This window comes from Enhydra lutris, unplaced genomic scaffold, assembly GCF_002288905.1.
Source record: "Enhydra lutris kenyoni isolate GAN:26980312 unplaced genomic scaffold, ASM228890v2 scaffoldscaffold7, whole genome shotgun sequence".
NCBI classification, from domain to species: domain Eukaryota; kingdom Metazoa; phylum Chordata; class Mammalia; order Carnivora; family Mustelidae; genus Enhydra; species Enhydra lutris.
Genome location: NW_019154091.1, coordinates 41,823,700 through 41,843,722, shown reverse-complemented (window position 1 = coordinate 41,843,722; position 20,023 = coordinate 41,823,700). Strand labels below are relative to the sequence as shown.

General features: G+C 36.4%; 1 protein-coding gene across 1 annotated transcript in view; it reads left to right on the top strand.

The window, feature by feature from the left end:
* LOC111142113 (epidermal growth factor receptor pathway substrate 8) overlaps positions 1 to 20,023 on the top strand; it is a 185,037-nt gene that overhangs the window by 143,537 nt on the left and 21,477 nt on the right. The window contains exons 10-16 of the mRNA XM_022495081.1: positions 1,045 to 1,171; positions 3,086 to 3,174; positions 3,774 to 3,848; positions 8,946 to 9,094; positions 11,520 to 11,703; positions 16,549 to 16,679; positions 19,896 to 20,004. Of these exons, the coding sequence (XP_022350789.1) occupies positions 1,045 to 1,171; positions 3,086 to 3,174; positions 3,774 to 3,848; positions 8,946 to 9,094; positions 11,520 to 11,703; positions 16,549 to 16,679; positions 19,896 to 20,004 (864 nt within the window). The remainder of the gene's footprint in view (positions 1 to 1,044; positions 1,172 to 3,085; positions 3,175 to 3,773; positions 3,849 to 8,945; positions 9,095 to 11,519; positions 11,704 to 16,548; positions 16,680 to 19,895; positions 20,005 to 20,023) is intronic.

Here is a 20,023-nt window from a genome sequence, read left to right as displayed (position 1 = left end):
CTTTCCACAGTTTGGCAACTGTGGAAAGAACCAAGATGCCCTTCAACAGACGAATGGATAAAGAAGATGTGGTCCATATACACTATGGAGTATTATGCCTCCATCAGAAAGAATGAATACCCAACTTTTGTATCAACATGGACGGGACTGGAAGAGATTATGCTGAGTGAAATAAGTGAAGCAGAGAGTCAATTACATATGGTTTTGCTTATTTGTGGAACACAAGGAATAACACGGAGGACGTGGGGAGATGGAGAGGAGAAGGGAGTTGGGGGAAATTGGAGGGGGAGACAAACCATGAGACACTGTGGACTCTGAGGAACTAACTGAGGGTTTTGGAGGGGAGGGGAGTGGGTGGTTGGGTGAGCCTAGTGGTGGGTATTATGGAGGGCATGTATTACATGGAGCACTGAGTGTGGTGCATAAACACTGAATTCTGGAACACTGAAAAGAAATTTAAAAAATAAATAAAAATAAAAATTAAAACCATTTAAGGAGAAAAATAACTGATCCAATAATCCCTGAAAACAATTCACCATGAATTCTATTTTACCACATGGAAACTCTTATTAATAATGATTCTAGATTATCTGTGTGTTTATTTGATTATCACAACATTCTATAAACCTTTAATTCCATGAAATAATATTGTTGGCACATTTATTAGAAAAACAAAATTTCTCATTGCTCTTCTAACAAGATGTTTTTTCAGATTTTTTCCCCCTAACTTTATGTGGGAGAACACCATGAGATAATTAAAGTAGTTGAAAATAATAATCTGAATAGATATTGTGAATGCTTTCTTTATGGTATTGAAAATAGAACAAAATTAAGCTAAAGAAAAATGTCAGACTTTAGCTGCACATACAGGTATATTTAGTTCAATTCTTTTTCTTAGAATTAGTGATAAACTTGAGATTTGCATGTGGGAGGTATTTTTTTTTTTAAAGCTTTCTGATTTTCCTTTACTGACTAACAGTATACAGTCAAGGCAAAAATGGTTTTATTTTGGCTTATATTTTATTCTCTGATTTCTAATTCCAGCAAATATTAAACCATATTTTGGATGACATTGAATTTTTTATCACAAAACTCCAAAAAGCAGCTGAAGCATTTTCTGAGCTTTCAAAAAGGAAGAAAAGTAAGAAAGGTAAAAAGAAAGGACCAGGAGGTGAGTTGGATTTTCTTGATCTTCTGAAAACCATTCAGAATTCCAGTGTTAAGCAGAGTTTCTGCCCTTGGGAACTGCTTAGCAAAACTCCATTGACAGTGGGCCAAAAAGTCCCGTTTCTAGTGTTGAGATTAGGCAGACACTAAGCAGTGCCCAGGGAATGGTCGGTTTTGGTTCCAAGTTGGCTACGGTAAGAAAAGACTCTGGGATACTTAACCTAAATCACAGAGACTCTGAGATTCAGCCGGTGACCCTTTCGTTAATGTCTGTTAAAATCATAGCTCTGTTCCTACCATATTTTGATTTATTTTATTATAGAGAACCTCATTATTTTGTTAAAAGGATTGATTTTTCTCATTAAAATAGTTAACAAATATCAATAGATTTGAATTTTTTAATCACATAACTCCCAAACAATATATCCAGGTCATGTGCAAGCAGTTTTGGGGTATGCTGTAGGTAGTTATTTAAAAGGCCTCCAAATGTATAAACTTATAATTGTGGAGCAAATGAAGTACATCAAAGAATAATAAGTAAATATCCCTTTTATGACACATGACCTCCCAGTCTTTCTCTAGCTCATGTCTACATCCTAAGCATGTGACCTGTAAACTTTTCTTCCAGATGTGTACATCTGGATATACCTCACCTCCCTATAGTCTGAAATTAAGTATTATTGCTTCCTTATGTCTCAAACACTTATTCCTGCTGTATTCTGTGTACTATCTGTGTACTGTATTCAGTGTACCATCCTCTTGGTCATACACATTTAAGACCACAGATTCTTGCATGACTTCATTCTCCAGCATGCAGCCAACATCGATTTTAGTTTTTCAGTGTGTTTTTTTTTTAAGATTTTTTTTTCTTTTATTTGACAGACAGAAATCACAAGTAGGCAGAGAGGCAGGCAGAGAGAGAGAGGGGGAAGCAGGCTCCCCGCAGAGCAGAGAGCCCGATGCGGGGCTCGATCCCAGGACCCTGAGATCATGACCTGAGCCAAAGGCAGAGGCTTTAACCCACTGAGCCACCCAGGCGCCCCTTCAGTGTGTTTTATATCCAGTTGTTTCCCTTTTCATTTTCATAGCTAACGTCTGCTTCAAGCTGTCATCATTTTTTACCCAGCTCTCTAAGAGTCTTCAAGCCTTCAGTCTTTTATTCTGGGAAAACAGTTGTCTTCGGGCTCTAACGTAGTCACTTCATTCTTCTGGACAGCATGTTAATTCCGTTCTATTGATTTAAGTCTACTCCAACCCCCTGATTGTCATGGTCACCCCACAATCCAGCCTTGGTCTACTTTCCCATTCTCAGGTTTCTGTGCTTTGGTTTTTTGTCTCACATACATGCAGTTTTCTTTCCCCATGTGTTTTTTTTTTTTTTTTTTACTGATGCTGTTATATCCAACTATGACATTTTCTTACCAAATTGCCATGTAACAGACCTTTCAGATCCCATTTTAAAAGCTACTTTCCCCTTGAAACATCTTTTAGGTATCCATTTTTCCATTTCCCAATCCGGTGCAGTCTCTTTCTACAGCACTTCCTTGGTGTATCTTTTTATGTACCGATTCATGTCTTCTAAAGTTTTTAAGGCCCTTCAGAGCAGGGTTTATAACTCACACATTTTTATAGTCTTTGCGATGATAAGCATAGTCATTGGAACATAAAAAGGATACAGCATACATCTATGGAATTGATGAAGAATTAGTAGTGCCTAAGGGGAGAAGGGTCCTTTTGAAATGTTGAATTGTCTTAGTTTGTTACAGTGAGTCTATGAGATGCAGTAGAGTAGCTAAGAAGTGCGGTATCTGGAATGATCGAATTTTACAGACACAAATGTGGCTTTTTACTTTTTCATTTAATAGATTTTCTGACAACTTTGCTTTCATCTGTCCCGCTTCTCGTTTATTTCTTTTAGAGGGTGTTTTAACTCTGCGAGCAAAACCTCCCCCTCCTGATGAGTTCATTGACTGTTTACAAAAGTTTAAACATGGATTTAACCTTCTGGTAAGTGAAATTTGTTTGTATATAATTAAAAGAAACAAATGAAAGAGATCAAATTCTAGCCAGGATATTCCTGATTAAATGAGGAGATAAAGTTGTTGTAGATTTTTTCGGTATGTGTGTCTCGATTTGCTTTTAATTAGAACAACAGATAATAAAACCTGTGTATCCAAGTGAATTATCAAAAAAGAACAACTCCTGGGGTCCCTGGGTGGGTCAGTGGGTTTTAAGCCTCTGCCTTGGGCTCAGGTCATGATCTCAGGGTCCTGGGATGGAACCCCGCGAGCCCCACATCGGGCTCTCTGCTCAGCAGGGAGCTTGCTTCTCCCTCTCCCTCTGCCTGCCTCTCTGCCTACTTGTGATCTCTGTCTGTCAAATAAATAAACAAAATCTTTAAAAAAATTTTTTAAAAAAAGAGCAACTCCTAACTTTTTTTTAAACTAAATTCTTTTAATCTGATTTACCTAGGCTGATTCATATCTCACAAGTGAAACTAGTAGTAAAGAACTCTTGCTTTGAGTCTGTGTTGGACCTTTATGATCATCTGTTTTTTGCTTGATGACATCATAGTAATCTGTTCATCTGTTTTCTTAATGCTACAGTCCAAACTGAAGTCTCACATCCAGAATCCGAGTGCTGCAGATTTGGTTCATTTTTTATTTACTCCATTAAATATGGTAAGACTGTTAATTTAAGTGTCTGTCTGACGTATCTCGACAGTTTTCCTTCATTACCTTGCATGGTTATGATTTCCCTTGGCATCTATGTCAGCATCGAGAATGTCCAGTTTGAGAGTTTGAAAGAAGCTTAGAAATCATCCTGTTCAAGTGCCTTACTTTATAGCTGAGGAAACCGATAGCTGTGACAGAGCAATGAAGATGAAAAGAAACATTTATCCGATGCTCATGTTTCAAAATATACTAGGATATAATACAAATGGCTATAATAATATAGAAGGTTTTCTCTTTCTCCCAAAATAGGCTAGGCATGAGGGGATACTGGTACTGTATGGAGGGCTTTGATCATTTGTTTATTCATTCAGAAATACTCATTTAGAGACTATTATTATGTGCTTAGCATTATTAGTAGCTTATCAGGAATAAAACAGACGTAAGTTTTTACCCTCTTGGAACCTCTTGCAGTATGGCGGGGCAATCAGTAACCTGAATATGCGCATAAATAGTACCTTTTGCTAAAAAGAAGTGTTATTTGACAAAGTACAGCAGGGACACAGAAGAGGGAAGGTTTCCAGTGTATGCTCATGCAAGCATACACACGTGTGTGAGATGGAGTATTAGCCTTTGTGAATAGGGTTGGTTAAGGTGAGAAGGTGTCATTTCAGCAAATGAAGTGAGGAATGAGTCATGCAGATTTCTGAAAGAAGACCATTCCAGACAGAGAACAGCTATTGTGAGTGCTCTGGGATGGTAACTGCAAATTGTGTTCTTGGAATAAATAAGTATTGTGACTTGAACAGAATGAGGGAGATCTTAATTAGGAGATGAAGTCAGCAAAGCAACAGGATCATATATTTGTTGGTCTTCATAAGTGATAATGAAATCTTTTAAACTTTTGGAATATTTTCAGCAGGAAAGGATTACTCTGGCTAGAATACTTAGAAATCTGGGGGAAGAAGGGATTAGGGTGGTTATTAAAATAATCCAGATTGGAGATGATGGTGTTTGGACCTGGTGGCATTAGAAATTGTACAAAGAAGTCGGATTTTGATTATAAAACATAGAGCAACATTTGCTGGTTGACTAGATGTGCTATGCAAGAGCCAAGGGTATCTCCAAAGGTTTTGGCCTAAGAGTGGAGGGATGGACTAATTACTAATTGAGATGGGGAAGACAATAGATAAAACAGATTTTTTTGGAGGAAGATAAGGAATTCAGTTTAAGACACGTCAAAATTTTGTTACATCTAGATGGAAAAATTTGATTTGGTAGTTGAATAGATTAATTTGGAGTTCAGTGGAGAAATCAAGGCTAGAGATACATATTTGAGGATCATCTGTATATAGAAAGCATTTAAAGCCATGAAATTATCAACAAAATAGTAATTATAATTAAGAAGAGGAACAAGGACTGGTTGAGCTCTGGGCAATTTCAGTGTTAGGAGAACAGAAAGAACCAACAAAGAAAATTGAGAAGAAGCAGTTAAGTCAGGAGAGGAAACATAAGAATACTATAGTATTCTGGAAACCAAATGAAGAAAATGTGTCCAAGAGAAGAATTGAGCAACTGTGTCAGCTATCTCTGTGGTGGAAGCTGATTTACCTCTGTGCCCTTGTCATAGCTGTACAAGGGCAAAGAAAGATGATTTATCTTTCAGGAGGTGACTCTGAATTTAGATAATTTCTACCTTTGCCCATTTGGCCTGAATGTTTTCATGGGGCCATGCTGAACACCAGAGGAATATAGTCTTCAACTGTTTGGCTATAGGTTCATTTATAATGTAGGGTCTTCTCTTTCTAGAAGGAAGAAGAAGAGAGTGGACACTAGGGAACAATTCGTAGTCTTTAGCATGCTCACTCTGTGCCAGGTCAAGTGATATACATATAATACATTTTTTCCCCAGAAAACTCCCTTCTCATACATGTGTATTTTTACCTAAGGTATAATTTTTGAAACTAACAAAAGGGTGTGTTGAGAACAATTCCCTTTGTGAAGGAGTTGGAGGTTCCTATGAATTTATCCAGCCAAAGGTTATACCTCTTGTGCCATAGGCCAGGATCCAAGATACACATCTTCATTTTCTAGATTTTCAATATGCAGCTATGTTCTTTCCTTATATAGTATGGTAATATACTTCCCTTCTTCCCATTATATATTTCTTATATCTGCAAATGGTATAATAGCAACTTTTCTAGGCTGACATTATTAACACACCGTCTTGTCCTACAGGGCAGTTGGGAGAATTTACTGGAATATTTAAGATAACAGAACAAGTGCTCGCTTCGGCAGCACATATACTAAGATAACAGAACAAAAGAGTACAGGGATTTGGGAAAAGTGTGCGGCAGAAGGTAGATGGAACAATTGTTGCCCTCACATACAGACAGATCTGAGAAGAGAGTAGGTGACAAATCACCCTTTTCTATAATTCCACCAATTAGAGAGGTCATTCTGGTTTTTGTGGGAGGACAAGTGAATGAGGAGTGGAAAGAGAGTGGAATCTCTTTTAAAAACTTCGAGGAGGACAGAGTTTCCTACTTTCTGGGCTAAAGCAGGCATGGGTAGAGTGGTTGTGAATGGCTCTCCCTGTCAGAAGAGCAAATGATTCCTTTGTAGGATGACAATAGCAGCAATGATAATTGTTAGTAATGTGTGATTATCCAGTGTATAATTTCTGTGTTTGTTTTTTTAAAGAGTAAGAGCTGTATGAAATAGATGAATTTCATTAATTTTGGTTTAGGGCATAGGAATGCTATGGTTGAAGTACTCTGATATTTATTGAAAATGGAGCAAATTCAAATGCATTTCCCATAGGTTTTACTTGATTATCAAAAAAAAAAAGAGAGAGAGAGAGAGAGAGAAAGTCCAAGTAACGAAAGGGATAATAAATCTCCTTCTTTCCCCAAGGGCAACTAGACAAGACCTGAAGTAGAATATAAAATGAATATTGCCTTACCAGCATAGGAAAGTAACATCAGCGTAAATGTCAGAACTGGGCAATAAGAGATTAGAATATGAAAGTCCAAGACGACATCAATAATTTATGAATGCTTCCATATGTTGTTGCTATGTATAGAACATCAGATTTCTACTTGTCTAGTTACTGTTGAATAATTCTTGCTTTATAAGCTCTTTTAAAAATTAGATCAAGGACATTTAGATGCAAAGAAGCCCATAGTAGCTAATTAACAAAATTTATATTCCTTATTCTTTAACACATTTGATACTGTCTTAGTTTGAATATTAGGAAGTTTTGACTCTAAAGCTGTTTTTGCCACCTCCTCATTCTTGGCACACGCTTTCACACAGCATAAGTAGATATGTAGTCATTACATAAAGGAGAGCTATAAAATAATGGGACTGGTTTGGTTTCCTTAAAATGTAGAAATTAGCCTTAATGATCAAGCTGTGTATCTGAAAATAGGATTTTTTTTTTTTTCATCAGAAATGACTCCTTATTCATGGTCTCTCCAATCAGAATATATCTGTTGCTTCTTTTAATGTTCTGCCTATAGAACCCCAGACATACTACTTGGACAAGAGACATGGAAAGGAATATTTATTTAGGGCCTACGACCAGCCACACCAAATCTGTGGTTTTAAACCTTGCAAGACCCGCCCTCTGCCCTCAGCATCTCCACACACAAACCCACCCACAGTGTCTATATATGCATATGGGCTTAGCATCCATTCTCTAGGGGGAACTACATCTTAAAAGCTTTTTTTTTCTTTACATTTCTTCTATTTCATTCCCTCTTCACACTGTGAAGCCAAAGATTTTAAAGTTCCTCTACTCCTAGATTTTACTCCTGTACTTTTCCCTCTTAATCATCCCTGCATATTCAGAAGTGCTTATGGGACTTGGACGTAAGAAAATTACTGTACCAGGCTGTCAGGGTAAATTTTGTTCTCAAGTAAGACTCAGCCTCCCTCCTTATTTCTCATCTTTTCTTTCACTCATTCTCAGTTATCCCCCTAACGCTTATGTCTTCTGCAATTGACTTGGTCCAAGTCCTCATTAGAGGGAAAAGTATGAAAAATAAGCCATAAGTTAAAATGTAACGTGTTACTTATATGCATAAATTGTTCCAAGGACACTGAGGTGCCTTAGAGCTATGGTTTGGGATTAAGGAGGGCTTCTTGAAAGAGGTGGTACTGGAGTAGAGTTGTGAGTGATAAAGGAAGGGCCTTCTGGGGAACTGGGAAGCAGCACATGCAGATACACAGAGGCATACAACAGCACAGTGTGCTCAGAACACTTGGATGACTGGGGAGAAACTGAGAAACTGATTCTTGGTCTGGAGCCATTAAAAAAAAAAATCCCTTTTTTCTTGTGCCATATCTCTGGGAAGGTGAGATTTTTATAAAAGAGCTCTGGTTTCTGCTCTAGGAGATAACTACCTTCTTTAGCCAGGAAATAGCCTCTGAGAAGGCAATTTGGAGCAGTTTCCAGACATGCACTTATCATCATTTTGTTTATCAGAGAGTTGCACCTGCTTATTTATTTCTGCTAATCATTAAATTACCCATTTTAAATCAGGACAATTTCCTAGAATTAAATTCTGGAGAAAAATATTAATAGATTCAGAGTACCAGTTCTCATTCGTCGCTCACTTTTCTCTCTGGATCCTTTTATTTTTGTATGTCTTTATAGGCATAGCCATAGACCAGTAAGTTGAGCCTTATTTCTCTCTGTAGTATTCATTTATAGAACCATATTTTTCAAGCTTGGAATAATAGATTTGCCAGGAAAAATACGTGTAATTTTTTAAGCAAAAAGCAGAGATAGTTAAACCACCTGACTGAGAATTCTCTGGATAGCCATTAGTATTTTCCAGGGAAAAATACAGTCCTGTGCAGCCAATAGACAGATCCTGTGAAAGTTGTTAAACTACTGACTTTTCATTCTAGATTTTTAGTCATGATTGGGCTGGGCAGGTTGACTTAATAAGCTGTTTGTCATTCAGGAGTACACCGTACCACATCAAAATTTGAGTCTATAAAAACAGTGCTTGCTTTTGGCATGGCTTTTACATATTTGGAAAATATACATTAATCATTATCTTCTTTCTAAAAAATGATTTATTGTCATTTTAGGTGGTGCAGGCAACAGGAGGTCCTGAACTAGCCAGTTCGGTACTCAGCCCCCTACTGACTAAAGACACAATTGATTTCTTAAATTATACTGTCAACAATGATGAAAGACAGCTGTGGATGTCACTGGGAGAAACTTGGATGAAAGCCAGGTAAACCTGTAGGAGTTTAATACCTGTAATACTTCAAGTATTGTTCTTTTTATTACTTGAATCTAACGAGACATTTATTTAGCCTTCTACTTATAAAACTCTAGGCGTTACAGATGAAAAAGCCTGAACCCTTAAAAAGCTAGTCTGGTGGAGAAGATATAAAGTATAAGAGATATTAAGTACCAGGAGTGACTCATAAACTGCTAACGTTTGGCAATGGGGAGCCATGAGGGAGAAGATTTGATGAGGGGGTTTGGTGGGGGGGGATAGTTACCTTTCAAAGAAGAGCTGGCATTTAAAATCAATAGATAATAATACTAGTCTATTATGTAATATATATGTACAGAGTATACAGATAGTGTTTGCCAGGCACTCTTCCATGCTTTACATAAGTACTATTGTTATCCCTATTTTACAGATAACAAAACTGAGGCCTAGAGTGGTTAAGTAATTTACTCAAAGCCATGTAAATCTTTAGTGGCAGATCTGCAATTTTTACCTGGCAGTCTGGCTCTGGAGTTGATGTTCTTAATTATTTCGCTGTACTGCCTTTCAGCAGGATGAGTAGGATTTCCACAAATACATAGTTGGGAAGGGGCCTTCCTAATAGAAAGAGAAGCATGAATGAGAGCATGAAGCAAGAAGTCAAGAGAATGGAGAATGAAAAATGGGTTTGGCTGGTATATCAACTTTGGGTAGCAGGCGCTGGTGGGGAACAGGGCGAGGAGGGATGGTGTTAAATGAGGTACATGGAAATAAGCAGGTGGGCTGTGGAGAACCAATAGCTTTGTGATGAGGGGATCATTTTAAAAATCGTATTTTGTCAGTAAAGAGATTGTGGAAGACAAATCATTTACATTGATTGCCTCATTTAACATTGCAGTATTAAAGTTTCCTGAGCAAGGCAAAAAAAAAAAAAATTCTCATTTTATGATATGCAAATAAATAATTTTGCCTTCCTATCTTACTCCGATCATTTTATTTCTCTATTTAGAGTGGGTCATTCAGTGTGGTCACTTAGAAGCTTTTCTTCCTAATGCTTTTGAATGGGCTAGCCTGAAAGTAATGGATCAGTTCATAATTTTTTTTTCTCCTCCTTTTCTTTGGTTGAAACACATATAAACTGTGTTTATATACAAAATATAAAATTTATATTTTGGACTTAGGCAACAGCTTGTGTTGGAATACGATTTACATATTGAATGATTTACCAAGCAAAAAATTATTTAAAAGCATCATAGTTGATTTTACATTGAAAACAAGATTTAAATTTATTTACATATTAATATAACCTACTGTATCATGCTATTTGTATATTGTACTTGGCTAAATAGATTTCTTAAATCTATTGGACTTTCATAGTTTATAATCTAATGATAAGCCTAGGTAGGATCTTTTAGTATTTTCCCATGAAACTTACTAAATTAATCAGATCTCCTAGTATAAAAAAAGCTCAGACTTTCTAATTTCTTAATTTTGGGTCATACCTCAAAATGAGAAAATAAATGATTATTGGAAAAACTACATCAAAAGAAAATATATTGTTAGCTCTTGACAAGAGAAAAAGTAATTTTAAAATCCTAATTGTTGAGAGTATTAGGAAATGGATATACTGATTTAAAAATTCATAAAGATAAAAAGATCATAAAGGTACATAATAATCTGAATAAAATGGCTCATTTCATCGTAGTAGAAATATAACCTGAAAAATTAATCTTTCACTTATGAAAGATAAAACAACACAATATAGCAGAAATGAAGCTATAATTTCTGTCCCAGTTATTTTTGTGGTTCATGAGTGATTAGGAGCTTGTAGAAATAAGCCTCACTTAGAGTCATTAAATAATGAATGGGTAATGATTGCGATTTCAGATTAGTCCTAACTTGATTTTACTGATAAATGGCTCGCTGATAAATTTAATTTATAAAATTGGTAATGTTTCATTTAGGGGACTTTATAACTTAAAAAATCATAAATGTTAAGAACATTCTCTGTTTTCTCTTTCGAAAGATGTATCTGATACCAGGAGCGTTCATACCGTTGGGAGGGAGGGAAGAGAAAGATGAGAATCTCAAACTACTTTAGATACAAGAGAAGTTCATGTTCTAAATACTTTTAACACTTCTAGCCTCATGCTCCCTTTCCAAATTTTCAAAACCTGTATCCATGTTACAAAATTGAGTTAATGGAGAATTGAGGCAGTGTACTGAAAACAGATCATGAAGCAGAATTCAATCTCTCTTTCCTTTTGTTGGCATTACAGACTATTATAAGCATGTCCATTTTCCCTTTTTGAGTGGAGAGAGGGCAGATTAGGTATGCTTTGTTTTTGTTTGTTGCCATGTTTTGTTTTGCTAACCTTGTTGAAAGTAATTTTGAACATGGATACATTTCTTAATTTTGTGTCTTAATGTCCCTCTACAGAGCAGAGTGGCCAAAAGAGCAGTTCATCCCACCATATGTCCCACGGTTCCGCAATGGTTGGGAGCCCCCCATGCTGAACTTCATGGGAGCCCCGATGGAACAAGATCTTTATCAGCTGGCTGAGTCTGTGGCAAATGCAGCAGAACATCAGCGCAAACAGGAGACAAAAAGATTATCCACAGAGGTAGTTTTTTAGCACCACTTTTTGTAGAGCGTGCAATAACATGTGCATTCTCTTGTAATTCTGATTGTGAGTTCTCATTTTATTGATCTGAAGATTGTTCTAGAACTAATGAATAATCTGTCTTGCTGCCATTGGTTACCTCTCACTTCTCTGTCATTGCCGTGACAGTTATTTTGTTTCCCTGTGAAGCCTAATGCCAGCCTTAGAATCCTGTTAGCTCTCACCCCTACCCACCTGCTGGTGTTCCCTGAGCCCTGTGATCCTGTCTCAATTTTTGAGTGCCTGCTTTCTCCCCTTGTAGAGAATTGCCCGACTGCTGCTCAACTTGTTCTCTTTTTTCTCTCCATCATCAGACCCTTAAGACAGTTCCTTGAACCTAGGTCCCTGAAGGCTGTCCCAAGCAGCCCTTTCCCAAATGTCCCATTTCTTCCCTCCTTCCTCCTTCCTTCCTGACTTCCCTCTTTCCCTCCTTCCTTCCCCCTAGTTCTAAATTCCGAAACCTCTGCCTGGCTCTAGAAGGCCAGAGTTTCTTCTGGACTCAGTCCCTAGGCTCAAATGATCATTTATAACACTAACATATCCTGAGGAGATCACAAAATTTATTGTGCCTTTTAAGTATTTTAGTAAGCTTTAGAGTATAACCTACGTGGGGAGCAAATTGAGGCATTGAAATTAGGTAAGTTTTCTCTGCACATTTCTTAAAAACGATTTTCCTGTAACTCGTCTTGTCCTGTCAGAAAAGAAAATCAAACATTGCTTAAAGCTGAATGAAACCAAATAGAAGGATCAGAACCCAAGGAATTAGATGAATGAGGTCTAGTTTGGAGAAAAAACAGTAAATGATGACTAGATCCTCCTTGAAGTCCGGTTCATTTCCTTTATTTAATTCCATGGATTAATTTTCTCAGCATGCTGTGGGTATTTGTAATAAGGCAAACATGATATGAAGGAATGATTAACAAACCAGAGTAAATCTTCATTTTTTTTTTTTAAGATTTTATTTAGTTATTTGACAGAGATCACAAGTAGGCAGAGAGGCAGGCAGAGAGAGAGAGAGGAAGGGAAGCGGGCTCCCTGCTCAGCAGAGAGCCCAATGCAGGGCTCCATCCCAGGACCCTGAGACCATGACCTGAGCCGAAGGCAGCAGCTTAACCCACGGAGCCACCCAGGTGCCCCTAAATCTTCACTTCTAAGGAAAAGCACCTAAGTTAAATTTTTAAAAATCAGTCCCTTGGACAGTAACCATAATATTATAGAAGATTGGTTAGATTTTGAAACTGTAGAGATAAAACAAATGTACTGATTTGAAGATATATATTTTTTCTAACATAATTGCTTTTTCCTCTGGCTCATCGAAGGGTAGAGTCTCTAACTGCTGTTTCTTCCAAGTGATTAAGAGGATGACCTCACAGCCTTTGCACTGGTTGGCAGTCCCTCTCTGGACCTTAGCACTGTGGATTTTATAGTTCAGACCTCATCACTGTGGATTTCCTTTCCTCATAGAGGGCAGCTTTTCTAGAGGAAAAAAAAGGTGTAATCGGACATAAAATTATGACACACTTGTTGCTATAGTTACAGCCAACTATTTTGAAATCACAGAAATTTCTAGCTTACAGTCCTATATCTTAAATGAGAAAATACATTCACTTAATAATGTATTGCCTCAGAAATTCACTTTCGTACATTCTTTTTCAAAAACTTACGTATTTAAAGAGTGAGTAACGTGTTCTGGTCTTCCAGTGTATAAGTTGTCTACCCTCACTGAAGAAGTAATTTTAAAGGAAGAATTATTGAGAATCTTTCCTAGAAATGAGTTATCACTTTCCTGTTGTAAACTATTTTCCATTTTATTGCCTAAGTACTTATTCAGAGGTTTAAAAAAATGAAATGAAAAGTGCCTGCTAGCTGTTTTAGGGGATTTTTATGCCTTAAGAATTTGTTGGAAGAGAGACCAACTAATGGTGATTTAAAACGCATAAAAAAAAAATGCAATCATCCCCAGAAGAGGAGCTTTATTATACTTGATTGCTACTAAAATAAATACACTCAAGATAAGACCTGGATGATTCAGGATCTGGTGGTTTTGTGTAGAATCGAAAGACATAGGTGACATGGTGTGTCAAACATTAGTGGCAATACTCAACTTCTTTCCTTCCTCTGAACAAGCAGCAGACCTAAACAAGCTTGTGTAGTCATCACAGTTAATCACTCAGCATCATTCCTCTCCTCCCTTGCAATAATTTCGGTCACTCTCAGGACCCGGTGATCTCATGTTGACTGACCACATTCTCTTCTGTTCAGAGTTAGCCAAAGGTGAGGGTGATTCTTGACAGGTTCTTGCACTCCCCCTGTCTATAAAACATTGGTAACCATCTAGGGCCTCTCCTCTCAACTAGGGAAGTGAGAAACTGAATTAAGCTACGTATTTGTCATTTTTAATTTCAGCTTTATTGAGGTATAATTGACAAAATCATGAGATATTTAAGGTGTTCATCTGGTGATTTGTAAGGCATTGTGAAAGACTCCCCCCCCCGCCCATCTAGTTAGTTAGCGCACTGACACATCTGTCGCCTCACATATTTATCTGTTTTTCTTTTGGTGAGCACATTGAAGTTCTGCTAGCAAATTGTAATTGCACAATATAGTGTTATCAGCTATCTTCACCATTTCACATTAGATCCTCAGACCTTATTCATTTATAGCTAATAGTTTGTACCTTTTTACCAACTGCTCCCAATTTCCCCCAGCCCTTGGCAACTGCTTTTCTACTCTGTTTCTATGAGTTCAGCTTTTTAACATTTTTTTTTTTTTTAATTTCACATATAAGTGATACCATGCAGTATTTTTCTTTTCCTGGTTGGCTTATTTCACCTAGCAGAATGCTTTCAGAGTTCATCTGTGTTGTTGCAAATAACATGATTTGGTTCTTTCTCATAGCTGAATAATATTCCATTATATATTAATACCATATCTTTACCCATTCATCTGTTGATGGGCACTTAGGTTGTTTCCATATTGTGAACAAAGCTGCAGTGAACATGGAGATGGAGATATCTCCTCAAGATCCTAAATTCATTTCCTTTAGTATTACACCCACTAGTGAGTCTGTGCTAGTTCTAGTTCTGATTTTTTGAGGAACCTCCATACTGTTTTCTTTTCTTTTTAAAATTTATTATTTTTTTAATAACAGAGAATCCCAAGCAGACTCCCTGCTGAGCACAGAGTCAAACACGGGATTGGTCTCACAACAAGGAGATCATGACCTGAGCTGAAATCAAGAGTTGGTTGCTTTAACTGACTGAGTCCCCCAGGCACCCCCCTCCAGATTGATTTCCATAGCCCTACTCCAGTTTACATTCCTACCAACAGTGTACATGCGTTTCCTTTTCCCCCTACATCCTCACCCACACTTGTTTTATCTTGTCTTTTAGATGGTAGCCATCCCAGCAGGTGTGAGGTGACATCTCATTGTGACTTTGATTTACAGTTCCTTGATGATAGTGATGTTGAGCACCTTTTCATGAACCCATTGTCCATTTGTATGTCTTCTCTGGAAAGATGGCTGTTCTGTTGCTCTGCCCATTTTTTGACTGGATTGGGTTTTTTGTTTATTTGTTTGTTTTCTCTTGAGCTATGTGAGTTCTTTATGTATTTTGGATTTTTAGTCCTTATCAGATACATGATTTGCGAATATTTTCTCCCATTCCGTAGTTGCTTTTTCATTTTGTTGACAGTTTAAACCAAGGTATTTAAATGGTGAAAATTGTTTCTTTGTATTTATGTGTTAAGCCTATTCTAAAGGAGTAATACAGTGTGGGTATTTTGACATCCACACTAGCCCATTGGAGAAACCTTACCTATTTACTCATCTGTGTTTAAACACATCCATACCCCTGCCAACTCTGTCATTAGGATGAACTATGGTAAACATGTATCTAAGACTTTCTAAAACATTTCCAGTTTCAGATATTTTGCCCCAATGAGTTCATAAGCAATTTAAATAGCCAAGGACTTCCAGTACTTCATGGTCTGTTGTGCCTTCTCCATATTTCATTTCACATAAAGAAACAGCTGCAGTCTTTACATGATTTTTTTTTTTTAATCTTTGTTTCTTTGTTTTTTCCCCATAGCTTTGAAACCATGGTGCTCACTGAGGCCCATAGACCTCAGTTCCCCCTCCTGGTAGCTCCCAGTAGGCTCATGTTGAAATTAGGTTAACTACAAAAAGGAATTACTTCAGCATTGTCTGATCCTGTATTGACTGTTAAGGTCAATGTGTTTCTGTCTTTCTGTATTTTCTTCTTTCTGTATTTCCCTCAATAGTAAATCTGATAATAGTGGCTGCCATTTTTTTAAAAGTAAAAAAAAAAAGGATCTGTGTATCTTTAAAAAATGAGATTGTAGTATGATTTTAATGCACAGAGTTTAAATGATTTTCATGTGATATTATTTACTTTGCTAGAGTGGTAAGGGTCTGCTTCTTAAACATAGAGAGTGAGTGGGCAGAGTTTTATTGTTGTTTTTAAACCAGTTTTATTTTATGTAAACTGTTAAAGTCTACCTACTACCAAAACCACCTATTACTGAAGTTCCCGAGGAGAGAATTTATCATTTGTATACCCACTTATTTTCAGAATTATAATTTAGCTTTTGTACTAATGACTTTTCCTATTATAAATAGGTCTTTGACAAAAGTGTATCACCCCCATTTCATAACTTGTTAATAATGGTCAAATACTTGAAAATGAGAAACATCACAATATGGTGGAGGATTTTGTTGACTAATATTAGTTGTCATTCCAATAGTCTTAGCGACTCTTTAATCTCTCTTCCTTCATCTTTCAGCAGTCCGGTGTGTCAGAGTATCCTCCAGCAGATGGGTATGCATTCAATAACATGTACACAAGAGGGCCCCATCTGGACCAAGGGGAAGCAGCTGTGGCTTTTAAGCCAACTCCTAATCGCCACGTAGATAGGTAACATTTCATGGGCACCACTTGAAGAGCGGCCGATATCTGTCTCTCATTTAGTGCAAATAGAGGTCCCAACGTCCGCATTGTTCACTACTTCTTTAAACTTTCTGTCTGTTAATTGTTTAATGAAGTTTCAGTTGTTCCTTTATAGAATCGGTTTTGATAAATACAGCCTCTAGTTTATAATTCTTACTGGAAAACCTCCAGCCTATAACTCTAATTTAGTGCAGTGCCTTTGGATGACTTCCCCTTTTTAAAAAGATGCTATGACAAAATCTGTGAATTAAGAAGAAAGAAGAATTGTTTTGAAACTCTCCATTAGTTTATACCAGATGGTCTCTAAGGATCCTTCTAGCTCTGTAACTTTTAAAGGAAATGATTTCCATCTTTCTCTTCCCCCAACAAAAACAAACCTTCCTGTAGATAGAGCTGTTTCTAAGTATAAACTAAATATTTAGAAGGACTCAGTGCCTTATTTGCCATTCTTGCTATTTCATCTTATTATATTGTATTTTCACTTTCCAGTTTTATATTTCATTTATTTTCCCATATTTTCACTCTTGAAAAAAATTCAGTGTGGGCAGAGAGGGAGATTGGAGATGGGGGAGAAATAAAGGCACTTTGGAGTAGGTTTACCTCTTTAGTCTTGTTTTCCAACCTGTGCAAATAAGGTTGACCAACCCCTCTACAAAAAGGAAAGAAAAGGAAGTGAAAAACATGTGGGAGAATGATCATTCAGATGAAGTAGGATAGAGAACTTGCCCGGCTACCTTCCTCCCTCAAAGCCTCACTCTCCATTAGTGTTGCAGTCCCTTTCCTTCTTCTCACTATACTTTTTTCTTAATAGAACCTAAAGAAGATGGGATCTAAAATGTGTGATTTTTGTTAGGAATGATAACAGGTAATATTAAGTAACTGGTGTGGAAATTTCACAGACATTACTCTAAGGACATCTGTAACATATTATATTGAGTATAAAGTCAGCAATGAGTATCAGCGATGAATAATACATTTTGAAAATGCCAACATACGAAATAAGTTTTAATTGTAGATTCAATTTTTAGTAAATAATGCATGAACATTATTTTCAGAAGTTTGAAAATTATTTCATTGAAATTCTTTTTGACTAACCTATTACTCATCCTAATATTTTCTTTTTCCTTTTTTTGGAATTTGTTTTTATAATTATTTTTATTACCCTAAATTCTGTTACATGCCTGGAATGCAGTAAATGCCCCATGAAGTATAGTCACTCTGCTGTGAAACTTACCATGCCATTAGGTAAACTGCCTATTGAATATAGAGCCCTCACCACTGAGGGATTATAGTTTACTGCTATCCAAAAGCAGTTTCCGTTTTAGAGATGTCTCTGATCATTGCCAACTCCACGTCTGCTCTCTATCAATTTCATTTTTTAAATGTTTTATTTTTTTTTTCAGTGCTCCAAAATTCATTGTTTATGCACCACACCTGGTGCTCCATGCAATCCGTGCTCCTTAAGATCCACCACCAGGCTCAAGTGCATATTTATTACTTCAAAACCATACGTTTTGATACAGTATAGATCTCTTAAGAAATTTCATATATCTGAAAAATTCCAAAATATGATTTTCAGATTGATTACTGTGGTCCATATCATAGCTACATTTAATCTGTAGAGGATGAGAAACTGAACCATGAAGATCTGTACATTCTAAAGCAATTTACAAAGTGCAGTCACCTCTGAGACACTCAGGATCACCAAGACTTCAAGAACTACAGCAAACTCTTCTTTTTAACTGGCTGGTTCAGATACACAGTGGCAGCGAGTTACTCTACCCTTTGTTACAGTGTATTCAACTCTATTATTAACAGTGATTGTTTTCTAGATTATTCAACTCTGTTATTAACAGTGATTGTTTTCTAGATCATGGAAGGGCAGAACTTGAGGGAAGAGAGATAGGAAGCTGAAATTACTGCTTTTCTGACTTTTGAAGTAGCTGAATTTTTTTTCCCCCAAATGAAATCTAAGTAGAATGTAAACATATAAACTAGGGAATAGGGGTGGAAAGCCCTTGGAACAGTTTTTAAGTTATTATTATTATACAATAATTATTTGGCTATAATGTTACTTTTCTCCCTTTTTCCTATTTTTTTAATATATCAAAAATGGCCAATTGGTAGCGTAGCATAGGGGCCATCTTTTTCATTGTCCCTTAACTCTTTTGGAGTTGCTAAGAGATTGCAGATTATCTGTGACCACAGGATACATTGTGTCCACAATTGTAATGCTGACCATAAGGTGATTCCAGAGGACCCTGGTAGGCCACTTGACGGGACGATGAACAAACATCTTTAGTTCCTTTCTGCTTTTTCTCTTGTAGAAATGAGTAAGGAAATGTGGAAAGATAAGTGAAGGAGAAGAGGGAATAAAATTAATTAAAAAAATAGTTATTTGATTATTGAAATGAATAAACTATTATAATAGCCAAGTTTTATTGTATTATGTATAGAAGTATTTTTTAAATTATGTTAAATCTATTTATGGTCATTTAATGATTGAAGGAACTATTTGGTTCTTTAGGGAAGTTTTCTTTTTTAAAAAAACATACAACTCTTGGACCTGTTCTTACTATTAAAATAAGTTTATAAGGAATTAATTAACTAGGTGTGTTACTAGTCTTGTACTTAATCTATACCTTCCCTTGCAATTTAGAAACTGGACAAAGCTTTCCTAAAAATTGACACTTAGTCATAATTTTTTCATATGAATTGAAGACATTGCTTGAATTAGTGAAATCAACATATAATTTAAATTACTGCTATGGAAATTATGTTCCGTCTCCTCTAGTTTTATAAAAAAATGCTAACATTGATCTTTGTCCTAGTTCTTCCTTGGTAGAGATGCTAATTAACAAAGCAATACCCCAGTATATTTAATGGACAAAGAATTCATAGATTTGCATTCTAGATTCTCCTTAGTACCCACTAACCTTGTGATTTTGCATTATTTATTTTTGCCCTAGGCATAGTCTGCTCATTTTAATAGAAGGACTCCAAAGTTGTTTTTTTTTTTTTTTTCTTAGTTCTCGTATTCTGTGGAATGTGATCAACTAAACTGCTATTGAAATAATTTGTCAGGATGTTTTCTTGTAGGAATTAGCTTGCCTTGATGTTTTACTTCTGTTTTCAGCCTATAGGAAGAGCTAGCTGAATGATATTTTCTCTTTCTTTTTATAGAAATTATGAACCACTCAAAGCACAACCCAAGAAATATGCCAAATCCAAGTATGACTTTGTGGCAAGGAACAACAGTGAGCTCTCTGTTCTAAAGGATGATATTTTAGAGGTAATAGAATTTTACTTTT